The sequence below is a fragment of the Lithobates pipiens genome, unplaced genomic scaffold (genome assembly GCF_037356315.1).
Source record: "Lithobates pipiens isolate NorthernLeopardFrog02 unplaced genomic scaffold, aLitPip1_a1.2 Scaffold_16, whole genome shotgun sequence".
Classification (NCBI taxonomy): Eukaryota; Metazoa; Chordata; class Amphibia; order Anura; family Ranidae; genus Lithobates; species Lithobates pipiens.
In genome coordinates, this window is record NW_027507748.1 from 419969460 (window position 1) to 419986510 (window position 17051).

The 17051-nt window shown below is 37.1% G+C and overlaps 1 protein-coding gene across 11 annotated transcripts in view; it reads left to right on the forward strand.

The window, feature by feature from the left end:
* Positions 1 to 17051, forward strand: part of ABI3BP (ABI family member 3 binding protein) — a 465661-nt gene that overhangs the window by 229200 nt on the left and 219410 nt on the right. For 10 of the 11 annotated variants that reach the window (XM_077482502.1, XM_077482506.1, XM_077482503.1 and 7 more), the window contains exon 10: positions 1808 to 1879. In XM_077482502.1, the coding sequence (XP_077338628.1) occupies positions 1808 to 1879 (72 nt within the window). Of the gene's footprint in view, positions 1 to 1807; positions 1880 to 3568; positions 3644 to 6477; positions 6553 to 12923; positions 12999 to 17051 lie in introns of all 11 variants that reach the window. The other variant, XM_077482512.1, reaches the window with a different exon arrangement.

Sequence of the window (17051 nt, forward strand, 5' to 3'; positions counted from 1 at the left end):
CTCTTATCCAGATGTGGTCTTTCTCACATCTTCAGTGACCTTTGCACACATCAGTTGATGAGTCAGCCATTACGCTCCAATTCCATGGAAATCTTTTTTAAATCAAATACATTGCAACTAAAAAAGTTGGGGATATTTGATTCCCTATCCCAAATAAGAGAATGAAATTTAAAGAATAATATAGTTTTAGAGTGGGGATTTCAGGTATTTTACAAAGACCCAACCAGCTATGGATGGGGGCATTAAGCCTCAATGGCTAAGGTCCTGTGGCTGGTGGCACTGAGGGTTATTTACTAAAACTAGAGAGTGAAAAATCTGGTTCAGCATAGAAACCAATCAGCTTCAGGTTTTATTGCCAAAGCTTAATTGAACAAGCTGAAGTTAGAAGCTGATTGGCTACCATGCACAGCTGCACCAGATTATTAGTGTGCCAGTTTTAGTAAATCTCACCCACTGTGTGCTGGTCAGAATAGAAGGGTTATCAGGCTCAGCTTAGACTACAAACAAATGGCACCCGGCCACCCACAGGATCAACTTGTTTCTGCAACCCATTAAAGAACCCCACAAATGTTTTTCTCCCATGTGGGGCTTAATCATAGGAGATCTATGAGTGGAAAACCAAGCTGAAGCAAATTCTCATAATCTTGCACTACTTTAGCACTACAGTCTGTTGATCCTGTGTGCTGCCGGGCACCATTTTCTTGTCACCAAAACTCTCCACTTTAATTCTCTTACTACATCCATTATGAAGCCCAAAACTAGGGCTCATCAAGTAGCGGAGGATGGACTCTAATACCCATAAGTGATATTAAAGTCCAAAATTTTTAAAAACCTTTCAGCAGCTGACCTCAAGACTTACATTGTGTGCAGCTCTTTCATGTTGTAAAAATTAATTTTTCTGCCAAGGACCAGCCCTTTCTAACATTTCACCCAGTAGGGACTTGATCGCAAACATCTCTATGATCAAGCCATATTGGGTGAAACCTTAAAGAGGGCCAGTCCTAGATGGGGCTGCTTTGGATTATGTCAGGGTTTACTAAAGTTGAATGTGATCTGACACCATCAGTGTATGAATTCCTGCTTTCATATGGAGTGTGAAGAATGGTTGGGCTTCCTTTGATCGGTGCCTGGAGTTTCTAGAAGCAGGGGAGTCTCTCTACTTGTTCAATCAGTTCAATTAATCGATCGTACTACTGTTCTATCAAATGCTTCTTGTACGTGTAGGTAAGCTCGAATTTTATCTGCTGGGGCTTATTTACATTTGCACTTAGATGATTGCATTAATTTCAATTTCCCTATTAGATGCCCTCCAGCTGTTGCAAAACTACAAGTCCCATGAGGCATTGCAAGACTGACAGTTACAAGCATGACTCCCACAGGCAGAGGCATGATGGGACTTAATTTTGCAACAGCTGGGGGGGCGCCAGTTTGAGACCCCTGCTCTAGCAGATACTGTGATATAAGTAAAATTACCCTTCTAATGCTCCAGTGTTGGGAACATATTGTAATTGTTACTGTGCAGATTTTTAATTCATTGTTGCTAATGAGATGAAAAATCTCTGTGCTGACATTTTTTTCCCCAAAGAGTAAACTTATATCGATTCTAACATATCTCCCACTAGACTGTTCTGCTTTGTGTGACAGTTGTTTCCGTTCCGCTGTTATGTGTATCATTTGGCATTGTCATTATTTATGAGTTTGTTAAGCTCTTTTGCACAGATTTATTTAGAAATTCAAGGACCTCATCGCCCACAGGATGTATCAATAGAATTTCATTTCATTTCATTCAAAGTATTTTTTCTTTTAGCTTCCAAAGTAACTGAGCCTCAACCAGTTCCTAAAACCTCAGAAAAAACGATTGCAGAAGATCCCAAACCAGGTATTGCTTTTCACTTAACTTTATTTCTCCAGATTTTTTTTTTTTTTTATATTCCTGGCATGACTACAGTGGAAACCTTTGCATTTTCAAAAGTATCTTTCCACAATTCTATCAATTCATATGATTATCATAATTATATTTCCATATTGTTTAAGAATAAACAGCTTATGTTTTATTGCTTTTAAATGCTACAATTAAATAATTGTATTATGATATTTAACTAAGTATAAAAGCTACATGTTTGACTTTTATGGGATTGTTAACACTTTTGTTTGTAATGCCTTATTTATATTTGAATGTTTCCTCAATGGGAATAATGGTGTATTTGTTACAGAGTAAAAACAAAACCCACATTATGGACTGATTTACTAAAAGAATAATTTTCACCATGTAAAGAAGTTGGTCAACGCTTTTCAGATAATGGGGAATATTTACAAATAAAGTAGAGCATGTTCACTAAGCTAAGTGAAAATGTACTTGCAAGGTAGTAATGTGAAGCTGTACTATTTCCAATCATCCAAACATGTGCAAGCAAAGACCTTGGTTTCCTTATTTTCCTTTCACATGATTGGGTATTCTTTGCAAAGTTAATTTTTACTTAGCTTCACCTCCTTCATCAAACCAAGTGAAAATTTACTTTAAAAATAACAATACTTTACTCTTTTAAGAAGGCAACCCTAAATGAAATGAAAGCAGCCCATGAATTGATCATTTTTTTACGATCAACCAGCATATTGAATGAAAAAAAAGATCCAATTCTCCTATCCACACATTTGAGGTGGATGGGGGAATCCCATTTTGATATTGTATGCTGACAACAGGAAGCCTTCCTCGTCTTCAGAATACAATAATCAGTGGTACTGGCTATAGCCGGCAGTACTGATCATTCTGGGGGAACAAAGGCTGGTTGTAATCAAGTCGTACAAACAACATACACAGATCAAAATTTAGCTAGTCCCTGCTCTACAGATTTCAATCCATGTGTGAGTGGCTTAAGGCTTAATTTCTTTATGTATGAGGAGATAAATATCTGCAACATACTGCAGGTTGAAAGCTCTTAAATATAGCAAACACGATAAACCAAACAATAGGGTTGATTTACTATTTACTTTACAAAGTCAACATTCATTGTTGTAAAAGACCAGTTTCTAAACCTTTAGTAAATGGGTCCCATTGTCTGAATACTTCTGACCATCTTTTTCTGACCTGATCTTTCTACATGAGAATGTGGAAGTTCTGCTCTTTTAGCAGAGTCCAGGAAATCCTGTGCTTGAGGTGCCCATACTGTATGTGTTAAATTTCTTACCCTAGACTGTGGTCACTTTTAATCCCTAATTACTCTTTATTAGTTATTTCTGTTTTGGAGTCTGTTTAGGTATTTGATGTAAACACCAGCTAAGATGAAAATGGCTCTTTACAGTTTATTTACTAGAGAAGTGTAAAAGTGAATAACAGTGAATAAAGTAAAGCTCTTCTTACTTCATTCAGCCATTGATGTGCAAGGCAAACTCCTGCATAATTGGACATTCAAACTGACCACAGATTTGCTTGGTGAACATTTAATTTTCTAACTATACATTCTGAACTCCTTTAGTAAGTCAATCCCATAAAGTTCATCGGCCCCTTTGTTGCTTTGGTTTTATAACATACACTAATGTATTGGTATAATGAATATTACATTTTTTGTAGCAATAACAAGCCAAACCATTGTGGAATCTTTCACTCCAGATTCATCAACTGGTACCCTAGAATGGGTCCGAGCCGGTAACATAACTTCCAATTTCTTGCTTCCATCTCTCCTTTGCCCGTTCATGTGATTTACGGAACAAGTCGCTTGTCTTTCTAGGAAACCATGGCTGACCTTTGTCATTCCTTCAAATTCATTTGTTGCAATCCACAGCAATTTATCCTCTTCTTCCCTTCATGACATCCATTCTTTGTTCATTTGGAAATCATTCTCCAGTCAATGATCTCATCATTTGTTAGCTCTGCATGTGGAAATAGCTTTTTCTCTTTTTTCCTAGCATTTTTAGCATTGCTTTGGGCTACAAATTACCCGTTTCTTTTATGGCACACAATAGCAAGCAAGAACAGTTTTAATTCTTTCTGTTTTGTCTTTGTTTTCATTTCCCATTTGTCTATTTATGTGGTCTCTGAAAAATATATCCGCAAATAAAAAAACTGGTAAATACATTCAGATGCATATGCAACATTAACTGATATTTCCATTACAGGATATTCATTTTTTGTTTTCTAAGGTATACGAAAAACTATGAAGAAACTATTGGTTTGCAATCTTTTTTGAAGTACAAAAATATGGAAAATAGCAAGATACATTTTGCACTCTTTTGTTTCTTAGACATGTCCTTTTAGAAATAGTTTTGTGCATAGGACTGTAATAATGCATAGAAATCAGCTGCTTCTTTGTCAGTACACATATTGTCCATTTCCCCTCAGTGTCTAAAAGCACAAATCAGTAGGGGAGGATAGACATTGAGAGGCAAACCATTAGGCTCCTGTTCTAGCATTCAGCAGTTCTTGGTTAACAACTATTAGGGTGGTCTTCTAAAAGAGTTTCTTTAATGCTAGCCCCGGAAACCTTTTCTTGTTTAAAATATCCAAGGAATTGTTTTCTCAAGTATTTCATTTTTTTTTTTTAACCTGAACTCCTTGAGTGTTACTTACCTGGTCTTGTACGCACCTTCAGCCATGATCCAGCATTTTCTCTGCATCATACCATACATGCATGCTGCAGAAATATTAATTCCTATAGGAAAACTGTACTCATGGACAGCCTCAAGTGGTCACTCTGAGTATTGCTTTCCCTTAGAAATTAATGGGACCAGGGTGTACATTTGCAGTACACAGCAGCTGTTTTGGAGGAAAAGCTGCATGACTTCGAATAGAGCTGCACAGTATAATCACTGAATCTGGATGAATTTAAATAGAAAACTAGGTGGCCAGCACTCATAGAAGGGGGCTATGGGAACTAGATTTAAAAAAGTGGTGTCCTTTAAAATGATTCAAGTTTAAAAGAGCACACATTTGATGAGCTATTTACATTTTTATTAATAACTTGTTCCTGCTGTGGTAAATTATTGTTTGGCAAACATTTATTACATTGTAGCCTGCCCATTTTTAAATGTGGTATCTGCATTCTTTTTCTTTTTTAGGCTTTTTTTCTTTTATTTTCACCTGGTCCAACCATTGGTCCAACCACATTGGTTTCTATGCAGAAGTGAGCCTGATTTTGCACTTTGCAGCTTTAGTAAATAAACCCCATTGTGCACTTAAAAGTGGGGTATGCCCATACAAACAAATTAGTAAATAAAAACATTCATCATTAACATTTTATAAATGGGTAAAAATGTTGCTAGATTATTTTACGTGGAATGAACAAACATACTCCAATGACATCAACTTTCACAAAGTTTTATTATTCCAAGACAAGATCACAGAGAAATTCACCCTGACCAAGCCTCACTCTGACCCACCCAAAAATGGTTTAAGAATTTTTACGTGCTTTTAATAGATCCAGGCAAATGATCTACTTTGTATTCTCAGGACTCAACATTGTTAAACTTCGCTGAAACCAATTTGGTTTTGGGTGTAAAAGCTCAAATTTTATGGAGTGTTTTAATGACCTTTAATTGTGGAGATCTGGCATCTATAGCAAACAAAATTCCCAATAAAATATATATTGCTGCAATTTACTTGCTATAACTGCACAAATCTAGGGAAAGATTCGTTAAATGTCACATGTCCAACCACATTGTAAAAATGTGACCAAGAATTCAATGTAACAGAAATATGACAGCATTCCAAGGCAGCGACAATGAAACCAAGCTGTTATGTCTTTATATTATCAATAATTCCTTTGTTTCAAAAGAAAAAATGGTTCTTTTTAAAAAGGAAACACATCATTGTAAACTATATTTTCATGACTATAATTTATTCATTTTATTCTAATTGCCGTTGGAAGTCCCAGACAAATGTGTTGGCTTACATCTACCCAGATTTATGCCTGTTGATATAAAAACCATGAACAAACGTTAGCCTTTTAGTTTTCAGTGTTGTAGCAGTAGAATAATGTAATATCTATATAAAGTATGCTGTATGTCTTAAAACAGCATAGTCATGGTTACCTAATAATACCATTTTTTTCCCCTAAAGGAATAGAGAATATTTACCTTGCAAAGCGAAAACTATTTGAACCTAGTAAATAAACCAAATCAAATGAAAATGGTTTAAAAATGATGCTTCTTTCATTTCTTTTATACAGGATTGGTTATTCAAATACTTTCTTGACTAGCCATTATAGAGCGAATGTACTTTACGCAAACTGTTCCTGTGCTTTATAATCTTGTGTGTATAACTGTACTGGAGAATTACATCTTGTAGCTATAGTTCTACCTCAAGGTGTTTGCTATTTAGTAGGTTACCACCAGTAAAAGTGAATGTGAATTGTTTGCATGCAGAGTGGACTGCTTGAATACAATACTAAAGCAATGTCTTTCTCTCTATGCACAGTCATTTTCTAATATTACAGTACTGCGGCTGATATATCAACTACGTTTCATTTTGTCCCCATCTCACAGTAACCCATCCTTACATTCAAGTAACTAATATACCAGCTGAGTCCTCTGTCCTTGATGAAGAGTCTTCTCCTTTGGGTAATCATTTTAAGGTTTAATTTGCGTTAGGGAAATTAGTATTATTATACAGGATCTATATACCACTAAGGGGGGCAATACAATTACAATACAGTTCAATACATTAGGAATAGGAGGGCCCTGCTCATGAAGCTTACAAATCTAAAGGGATAGGGAGGAGGTACAAAATGTAATAGCTGCAGGGAGGGATCTGATGGAGGTGACTCAAGTACAGTTCTTGGGTGGAGGTGGGGTATTCTTCCCTGAATAAGTGAGTTTTCAGGGATCGCCTAAAGGCGGACAGGGTAGGAGCTGACCAGACATACTGAATTCTATGCTAAATTTAATATTGTCACCAAATGCAGGGTAGAAAGGCAAGTCTAAACGTCTGCATGTTAGTATTTGCTATATTGTTTTGTTGTCAGTAGATGATTCACAAAAGGTGTTAGAAGAGATCTGTAATATCTAAATAGACAAAAGAAAAAAGGAAATGAGATACAATACCTTGAAAATATGTACACTGAGAACTGGCTTGTAGTTAAAGCAATTTTTGTGTTACTTTTTTTCTTGTATTTACGTATTATCATATCTCTTAGGTGTTAAAGAACCCAGGACAAATTATTCATTATTCAGTTTCCAATATGAAAATTCTGAATGTAGGAAGGGACTCAGGAGCATACCTTTGTACAGTGTAGCCATTTTGCAGGTGGAATGATGACATCTGTGCATTATTAATGTAATTCTAGTAACAATGAGTAGAATCCTTATGCAAAGGAGTAGCATGCTGAGACCCCAAATTAGCATACCAACATTCAACTAGCGTTTATGTCTCTGCTTTCAAGCCTATGATATGAGTGTCTGAAAGCAGATCTCCACTTTGTGGGGCTAGGCCAATTGCCCTTTCTTACACTTTAATAAAACAAAATCACCCAGGAAAACAGCAGAAGCAGCTTGCTTACTATCAAAAGAACTCTTATGCCCCGTACACACGATTGGACTTTCCAACAACAAAACCGTGGATTTTTGTTCGAAGGGTGTTGTCTCCAACTTGTCTTGCATACACACGGTCGCACAAATGTTGGCCAACCTAGTGACGTACAAGACATATGCGATGTCTCCATTACGAATGCTAGTTTTACAAAACTTGATTTCAAGCATGCGTGGACTTTTGTGCGACGGACTTGTGTACACACGATTGGAAAGTCCGACAACAAACATTTGTTGGCAGAAAATTTGAGAACCTGCTAGCCAACATTTTTTGGCAGAAAATCCAACAACAAATGTCCGATGGAGCATACACACAGTCATACATACTGCCAACAAGCTCACATCCAACATTTCCCGTCAGAAAATCTGATTCTGTGTACACGGCATTAGAATGATTAGGACTACTCAGATCATGCTTATATTTATTAAATGGGTAGTCTTGTAGCTGTATCTGTAATGCAGTTATATCATAAAAGATTAGTTGATTCATTTCTTGCTTTAGATTAAGACATGTAACTATTTCCTTATATCTACCTAAATGATCGGTCTTAGTTCTTGTACAAGAATCATATGGTATTCCATCCAAAATAGCAACAGACGATTCTCTTCCTTCTTTAAAGCCTCCAAAAGATATGTTAGGTGATACAGAGCATGTTCCATAACTAATGAACCAGCCTAATCGATGTGTTCATGCCATAGATACTATAAGCTACTAAGTGGCATTACGATTACAGGTCCATCATTAAACTAGATCCATTTTAAATTAATTTTGTAACACATCTTTTTATAGATAGAGTCATGATATGGAATTATCATGTGCTAATTAAGGCTTCATGCACACGAGACGCCGGTGAAAACTCTGCTCAAAGAAAAGCCTGTTTTTCCGCGTTTAGCCACGTTTAGCCACGTTTAGCCGCGTTTGCACTTATAAAGATAACATCATGTAGACCCCCCCAAGCTCTCAAAGCATGTTTTTTTTTTACTTTTTCTGCCATATGGAATTTGTCCCATAATTGCATGTGATTCAGAATTACTTCAATTACATTGCTAATCACAATCCAAGGTGTGGACAAGCCTAGCTTGGGGGAAGGGGGGTGGCTTGTGGAAAAAAGTTTGTTTCATGAAGGATGGGTGTTCAACATGGAAACATGGTGGGGGTTGGGGCTGACTAGACATCGGTATGCAGGTTTTTCTATGTGAAAAAAAGACAATGCTATGGTTTGGCCAGGCTAGGTGGAGTCACTGATTAGATTAGAAATTGGATGAGTGTTTGGGGCAAAGAAGTGGAGGCATTCCTCATTGTCCAAGCTACTGGAAACACTCAAGATTTTATGGGATTGTATCACAAAGTAAATACGCTCTATGAATTATATAAAGTAATTACACATTTTTTTAAAACTTTTTTTATTCTTTTCTATGGTTTTTCATCATATTTCTGAGTTTTCAGGTCCAAAAAATTGGGTTCCTTTAAAAACGCTTGCGTTTAGCCGCGTTTTGCCTCTGAACCCGTTTTTTTGCTTCTGGAAAAACGAGGTTAAACGTAACTGCATAAAAACAGCAAAAAACGAGACTATGTACATGGACACATAGGATAACATTGAATGAGTTCAGGGGCAGTTCAAAAAAGTGTCCAACTGCCTCTGAACACGCTTTTAACAGTGTGCATGAGGCCTAATTGCTTCATCTGCGAGAAAATATTGGCGTGCATACTTTTCCCACAACAGTATTTATAGCAAATTTACACTGCCAAGAAGGATTCGTGGATCACATAATTTGCAAAATATACTTTTCCTTTATACTTTTTCACATGCTCATTTTTAATTCTTACAGTTTTCTTAAGTTAAGACAATTCAATCTATTATGGAATATGTATGCAGTTAGCATAACCCCCAGTTTATTTATGATGATTGCACTCAGAATGGTTGTTTACATCTTATGTGAAAAAAAGCATCAGTGTGTACTAGGCTTTAGAGCTATTTCCTCTAACTCCTCGTCCCAGTGACAACAGTTTTACCAGGAAGAAAGTGAGGGAAAATCTAACAGCAATAGAGACCAAAAAAAATCTTACTGGATTTCTATCTGTTTTTATTTATGCCTGCACTGCTTTGGAGAGTTCTTTTACTTCCTGACTGCCAAAATAAACGGAGAACCTCAGATAGCAGTAAAAACCTGGCAGGGTTCTAATCCTTTACCTTTCTATCCAAAGCTGAGAAAAAGGTCAAAAGTTATATTTTATTACCTATATTTTAAAAATTTCTCTGAGCAATTTATTCACATATTTTTTACCATAATTTGTCAGAGGTGAAATTATTGTTGACAAATAATTATTGCTGAAAAAAGTGCTATTTACTTACTTTACATCAGTTCATGCACATCACTACATTGCATCTTCTTGTGTAATTTTTTAAAATACATTGTTGTATCATTGTATACAATGCTGCAGTATATGCCAGTTTTCTTTTGACCAGCATGCTTTTATTTTCGATTTTGGTCTTATTTATAAAGTGGTTTCCAGTCAGACATGTGGAACTTAGTTTTGTTATGCAGAAACATTGGAACCATCAAAGAAGAGGTTTTTGAGAAACAGCAGATACATTTTTTTTACCAGGGGGTAGTTTACTGAAGAACTCCTCATTTCCATCTTTGGAGTTCTGAGTGCATTTGCTGCAAATACTCAATCACATTTAGGGGATACTTTTAGATGTTTATCTTCCTGAATGGTATCAGGTGTTTGAAGTGAAGACTGGATCACCTTACCACCTTACTTACCAAGTGAAAAATACATCTTCACATTGATTATGTAGCACTACCCCCCGTAGGGGCTGCAAGTGACAGGGTTTCCAACTGCTGCACAGCGAGGCACATAGCATCTTCAACTTGCCTGCAGACACAGTGAAGAGTCCTTGAGCTTTTGTGTTTTATTAATGGGATAATAACTTGGATGGGGATAGGAATTTTGAGATGCCCAACTTGACAGTAACAAAACCAAGGACAACTTCTTCCCTTTATACAGCTTCACTTGATTCTCCTGCACAACTCCACATGATCCTTTGTACAGCTCAAATTGATTTATTCCTTTTAGTATATAACAGTCTCTGTTAGATTAGCAACAGCCCCTTACAGGCTAGGAACTCTTAGTCCCTTGGAAAAGTAGCACATGTGAACTGCATCCTGGGGTACCTCTAACTCTCCTGTAGACACTGGTCCCAGTTCTACCATTGCAGGAAATGCTAGTCCTAAAAAATAAGGAACAGAGGACGCACCAGCCTAGTGTATTACCTTTGCGACAATTTAATTGTTAAAATAAGTATGAGTATATACTAACAAACAATGCGTAAAATGGTCTAAGAAGTGCACTGTCCAGCCTGGTCTGCTACGCAAGTCCTAAACATGAAATTCAAGTCCAAAAGAACTGACACATTTCAAGGGGTGTCCCCTCTTCTTCAGATCTGCTTCCTCAAAGCAGAGCCTTTGTTTGCCTGCAGGAAATGCTAGTCCACCCAACTTTACCAGCCCACCTGGATGCTTTTTCACTAGGCTACCGGACTGACCCTCTTCCCCAGTCTACCCGACTAACTTACTGGAGATCTTCCAGGGCAAGGCTGAAGACTTAAGCACATCACTGTCTTCAAGAGAGACTCGCTCCATGTGGCAGCCTCTCCCCTTGTAAGCCCCTGCACCATGCTGTAGTACTCACACTGTCCTCTCCGTACTCCTGCTGCCTCCCAGGAAAGTCCCCTTCCAACTTCTCTTCTGGTAGGATCCTTACATGCCAGCACCTGAGCCCCAGCCTGAGGCAGAGCACCCCCCTCCTGACTAGGGGGTTTGCCTCAAGGGCCACCGATAGCCTCCTCAGCACTGAATCTCCATCTTCCACTCAACTCTCTGTCCAGCATGACTCAACTATATTTAAGAGCTCACTTAGTCCACTGCCAGGCCCACTTTCTTCTAGTCTCCACCCTCTAGCTTCCAGAACATTCTCCAACATTCTGGAACCAGAAGGAGGCATCAGAGAGCTGCCTGTATGAGACATGCTGCCCTGAACTCTAATAACCCTTACCCAAATTCAAAGACTCACAGACTTACACATGAGTCAGCACACTAGAGGGTGCTACAGTTAGATACTTGCAATGCTTGTAAAAAATATATTTTTACTGATTTGTTTATTTTAGAAAGTTAAATAAATTTACATCTGGAGAAGTGAAGGCCAAGGGACAGTTGAAAGATCAATGGTTCTTACCTGTCCAATCATGTGTAATGGAAAAGATAAAACAGGATTTCCCATGCATCTTGCTGTGCAGCTGAAGTGAAGCTTCACTTTATTCACTAAGCTTAGTTGACATTCATTTTACAGAGTGAATATTCTCTTTACTAGGTGAACATTCTTTACTCCTTTAGTAAATGAACCCCTATGAAACAAAATTAGGTACTGTGTACTTACTAAATGAAAGTTTACCTGCTAGCCCAAGAACCCTGTACTCACTTTATAGAACTACTAATGTGCAGAAAATCATACATTCCACTTGCACATGAGAAGCTGTTTGAAGCCAACAGATTTACTCTACTAAGTACAATAATTACCTGGGCTGTCTGTCCTTAAAGTAGAACTAATACTAAAAAAAGTTTTTTTAGATAGAATGAATGAGGATTAGAACCCTTATTAGGTTGTTTGTCAACTCTGTCCAATTGGGGAGATTTCACTTTAATTCCTTTCCCAATACCACAACAGAAGGTGAGAGAAAATCCCTTCAAAGTGAGAGAAATACCTGGTTCTCACCAAGGTAATAATAATTACCTGGGCTGTCTGTCCTTAAAGTAGAACTAATACAAAAAAAAAGTTTTTTGGATAGAATGAATGAGGATTTGAACCCTTATTAGGTTGTTTGTCAACTCTGTCCAATTGGGGAGATTTCACTTTAATTCCTTTCCCAATACCACAACAGAAGGTGAGAGAAAATCCCTTCAAAGTGAGAGAAATACCTGGTTATCACCAAGGTTCCCAAACTCGTGTCCCCCGTTGGAAGCTTTCCATTCTGTTCCTGTATAGGTGTCAACTCAAAATTTGGGATTGTCTTCAACTTTTGGTCTTAGTGATAAGTTACCAAGAAATATAGAGAGGGTCAATCTCCCGAACGAGTATCCACTCTATCCAAAATGTAAAACTAAATGTTTGCTTTTAGTTATTCTTTAAGGGGATAGTGTACTTGCTGTAATGTAGATATGCAATTATGCTTAACATCAACTTGATTTAGTTACAGTACAGACTAATTCAGTAGACATTTATTGCCTTTGGACATAATACTGTGAAATAAGGAATTCTTTTTCTTTTTCTTTTTTTTATAATTCTCTCAAATCAAATCATCAAATTGCATTACCTTAATAATCACCTAATAATTTCTCAACAGAGGTGAATATGGCACCAAGTGAAGAATTTCCACAAAGTCTAGTGCCTGCACAAACTAGACCTCCTGTTTACTTAGGTAATAGTGCAATATTCTGAATAGGGCTTTTTATAAGATTAGCATTCACTGTTTATAGCCCTGACCAATACAATGTGCCATCTGCTAATGCCTACCCATTCATGTTGCTTAGCCTTCCTAAATATATTATTACTTTACTATATGGCAGAACTTAAAAAAATGATATTAAGGGTTTCTGGTACAGGGCTTACCTATGATAACTTTGACTTTTCTTTGACTACACTATTAGAAGCTTTAACAGGTTTAGAACATTTATCTAAGCCTTGTTGAACATAGTATTACATGTTCAGATACATAGGAGGAAGCATACAGGATGCGACAGAAGCAAATAATAATCTAACATTAAAATGAACATGAGGTGGTAGGGTCTTGGGGTCATCAAAAATGGCCATTGAACTTGGGGCTTTTGGAGTTATAAGAACCATTCAAAAAGTAAAAATGCAAGATAATCATTCAGAACTTTATATCAAAGGACTGTATGTTCCGACGTTAATTTAGGAGTTAATGCAAGTTGTAGGTGTAGAGTGCAAAAGGGATAGAATAAGAAGGGGCATGAGGGTGGGAAGGAGTGTTGGCTGAAGTAAGGTCAGGGGTGAAAAGGAAAGGAAGTAGCATGGGAGGTAAGATAAATAAATAGGAAAAATAAGAGAGGAAAACGGTAGAAAAAGGAGAGGAATAATTGGGATATAGGGTAAACAAAATGAGGAATCTGAACTCTGACCACAAGCTCTTTAACTTTGTCACTTAAAGGTAAGAGGTTATCAATGCAAGATTACTTGAATTGTTCCAGTCAGTAAGCTTTTCAAGGAACATTCACACAAGAAAGTAACACAGTTCCAAAATATAACAAACCTTAGGACAGTCCCACCAGATGTCGCAAAAGGTGCAGATGGGCAAGCATCCCCTAAAGTAGGTCACAGGATATATATGTGAACTACTTTAGGTATTCTGGCTGGTATCAAGTACCACTGGAACAAGTGCTTGCTTCAAATGCCTCTTATAAAGTTCTTCTCAACTTGCACTCCATTAGTTCATTTTTTTTTTTTTTTGAGCAGTATATATATTTAATGGGAATATTTCAGAAATTACTATTTTCTACAAATAGCTAACTTGATTTGGGCTTTGCAGTAATACAAGTAAAAGTCTTCTGCATTCTTAAATGTTTTTCATACACAATACAGGCATACCCCACTTTTAAGTACACAATGGGGTTTAATTACTATAAAGCTTGAAAGTTCAAAATCAGGCTCACTTCTGCATATAAACCAATGAGCGTCCAGATTTTATTACAAAAGCTTAATTTAACAAGCTGGGGTTAGAAGCTCATTGGTTTCTGTGCAGAAGTGAGCCTGATTTTGCACTTTCCAGCTTTAGTAAATAAACCCCATTGTGTACTTAAAAGTGGGGTATGCCTGTATTAGGCTTCATGTAGCTTTTTAACTAATAAAAAAAAGATCTCAGAAAATGTGCAATGTCATGCACTTTTACATAGAGCTAACTCTGTGTATGTAGTTATCTGCCAGGAAGAGATCTGTGTTTTAAAATAGACATGAGAGTTCCACATTATTTGGCAAAAGCCCTTGGGTTAGGATTCCATCTTTCCCTCAAGGAAAGACCAGACTGTTTCCACAGCCTCTCTTTCTCATTATTTGCATATTTTAATTTGATAAACACATGCTTTCAGCCATTTCTCCCTTAAATATCAGGCCACAGAAACTGCCATATAATGTTATTTATTTTTTAATAAAGTCACATAAAATTTGTATTTTGGAGCATAAAATATTCAAATATTTCCATTGGTAAAAACGTGTTTAAAAAGTAAAATTTGATTGTATTATGTTTATATGATGTGGCAAGTTTATGTAAACTAACCGTCAGTTTTCCCACAAGTTTTTCTTTACCAGTCCAAAATAAATTCAACTCTTCTGACTATATTTCCATCCAAGTCATTAGTCTCCCAGAAATATTCAATATTTCCTTATCAGAAATGCTTCCAGCACAGCAACATAATGTGCTAAACCAAAGTCATATGACATACTGAAAAGTTCTAGTAGCTGAATTGTTTTTAACTAAAACACAGTGGGGTTGCTATGTTCATATTTTACATATGCAGTCGTTTACTATTCTCAGACCCTGTTTTGTTTAATACAGTTAAGGCATAATCAGCATCACACTTTTTTGGAGCTACAATTCAGGACTCCCTATGCAAAGCGCATTAGGCTTATTTATTTCAAGAATATTGTCAGAATAAAGTTTTCACTTGGATATAATTGGACATACATCTGCTTTTCTATCTAGGAGAAAAGGAATAGCTTGAAGATATAGTAGTTGTATCGCTATAAGTGTGCACCCTCATCCCACTAGTTTAGATCAAGGGGAAATATTGATATCTCCTATCTCCCAATGGAGACATCAACATAGGAAGGTGAGCATAGGGACTATTACGGGGCACATGAAGTATTTTTGTACATAAGAAATTAGTGTCAAAACAATAAGTCATATAAAAAGACAATTTATTCAAAGAAGACATATAAAAATAAATAGGTAAAAAATCTCGAAATACAGTTGGTAGAGACAAGTAAGGTAATTATTCAACTAGTTTCGCTTGATAGCTTCATCAGGATATTACCTAAGTCTGGAAATATACAAGTTTAATATAGTAAATCATTAATATCAATAACTACAATATTTACAATTTGACAAGTAAATGCAATTTGTTGAGACATGGGAGACAATGTCATCACAACATTTAGACATGGAGGCGCGTTCCTACCTCTCTCTCCAACCCTGTCTCAGCTCCCGGTCAAGCTCAATGGCGAAGAAGGAAAAAAGGTCTTTCCCGGCGACTGGGGGAAGGAATATAACATAGCACCGACAGCGAGTCCAAATGTAATAGAAATTAGCTAGATGTGTAGAAATGTGTAATAAAATTTACTGATGAAATAAATGACTAAAGAGGTAATGAATCAAAAAACAGAAGACCACCAGGGAAAAATATGTGCCCAAAGTGAATGAAGATGGAATTTAGTCCGGAAATTGTGAATAAACTACAGAGTAATATATCCTCATTCCACAGCTAGAAAGATTCCGTGACATAAAGAGGAAAAATGTGCATATAATAGCAAATAGATTAGAAAGCAATAGCAATCTAGAAGTCAAGAAAAAAAGAAACCAGTGGGCCCCTTAAGGAGTAAAGATAGATGCTGGATCAAATATATATATATTTTTATATATCAATATACTCTTTCGTTACCTTTTTGATCCAGCATCTATCTTTACTCCTTAAGGGGCCCACTGGTTTCTTTTTTTCTTGACTTCTAGATTGCTATTGCTTTCTAATCTATTTGCAATTATATGCACATTTTTCCTCTTTATGTCACGGAATCTTTCTAGCTGTGGAATGAGGATATATTACTGCCGCCACCATTCTAGGTGAGGGAATCAGGAAGTGAAGCGAATCGGCTTCACTTCCCGGTTCCCTACTGCGCATGCGCGAGTCGCGCAGCGCAATAGGAATTGTCTGCGCTGTCTCTGAGACCTGTGTGTGTCCCAGCAGACAGCGTGGCAGGACAGGAAATGGCGTAGACCCCCACAGGAGTCTATGCCCGGAAGTGGGTGTAAATACCTGTCTTTGACAGGTATCTGCACCCCCCTCCCCCCTGAAAGGTGCCAATTGTGACACTGGAGGGGAGGAGGATTCCGATCAGCGGAAGTTTCACTTTAGGGTGGAACCCCGCTTTAATTAGATGGTGAATAAACTTCTATATATAAAAACCTTTGACTTTAAAACAATTTCAATCACAAAAATTAGCGAATGATCCACAATTATGAAAATGATGTATGCTCTTTATGTTGGCAAATGAACCCCAAATTTATTCCAAAACCCTGATTCGAACTATGTTTGGACAGGTGATCGATCAACTTAAGTACAAACAGCATATCGAATTTTACATGTGATTGTCGCTAGTGTCTGTTATAGCCACTGGCAACCATCACTGTGTTCTCCTGGCAGGGACCCTGACACTCCTTCGCGCACAAAGAGAATAAAATGCC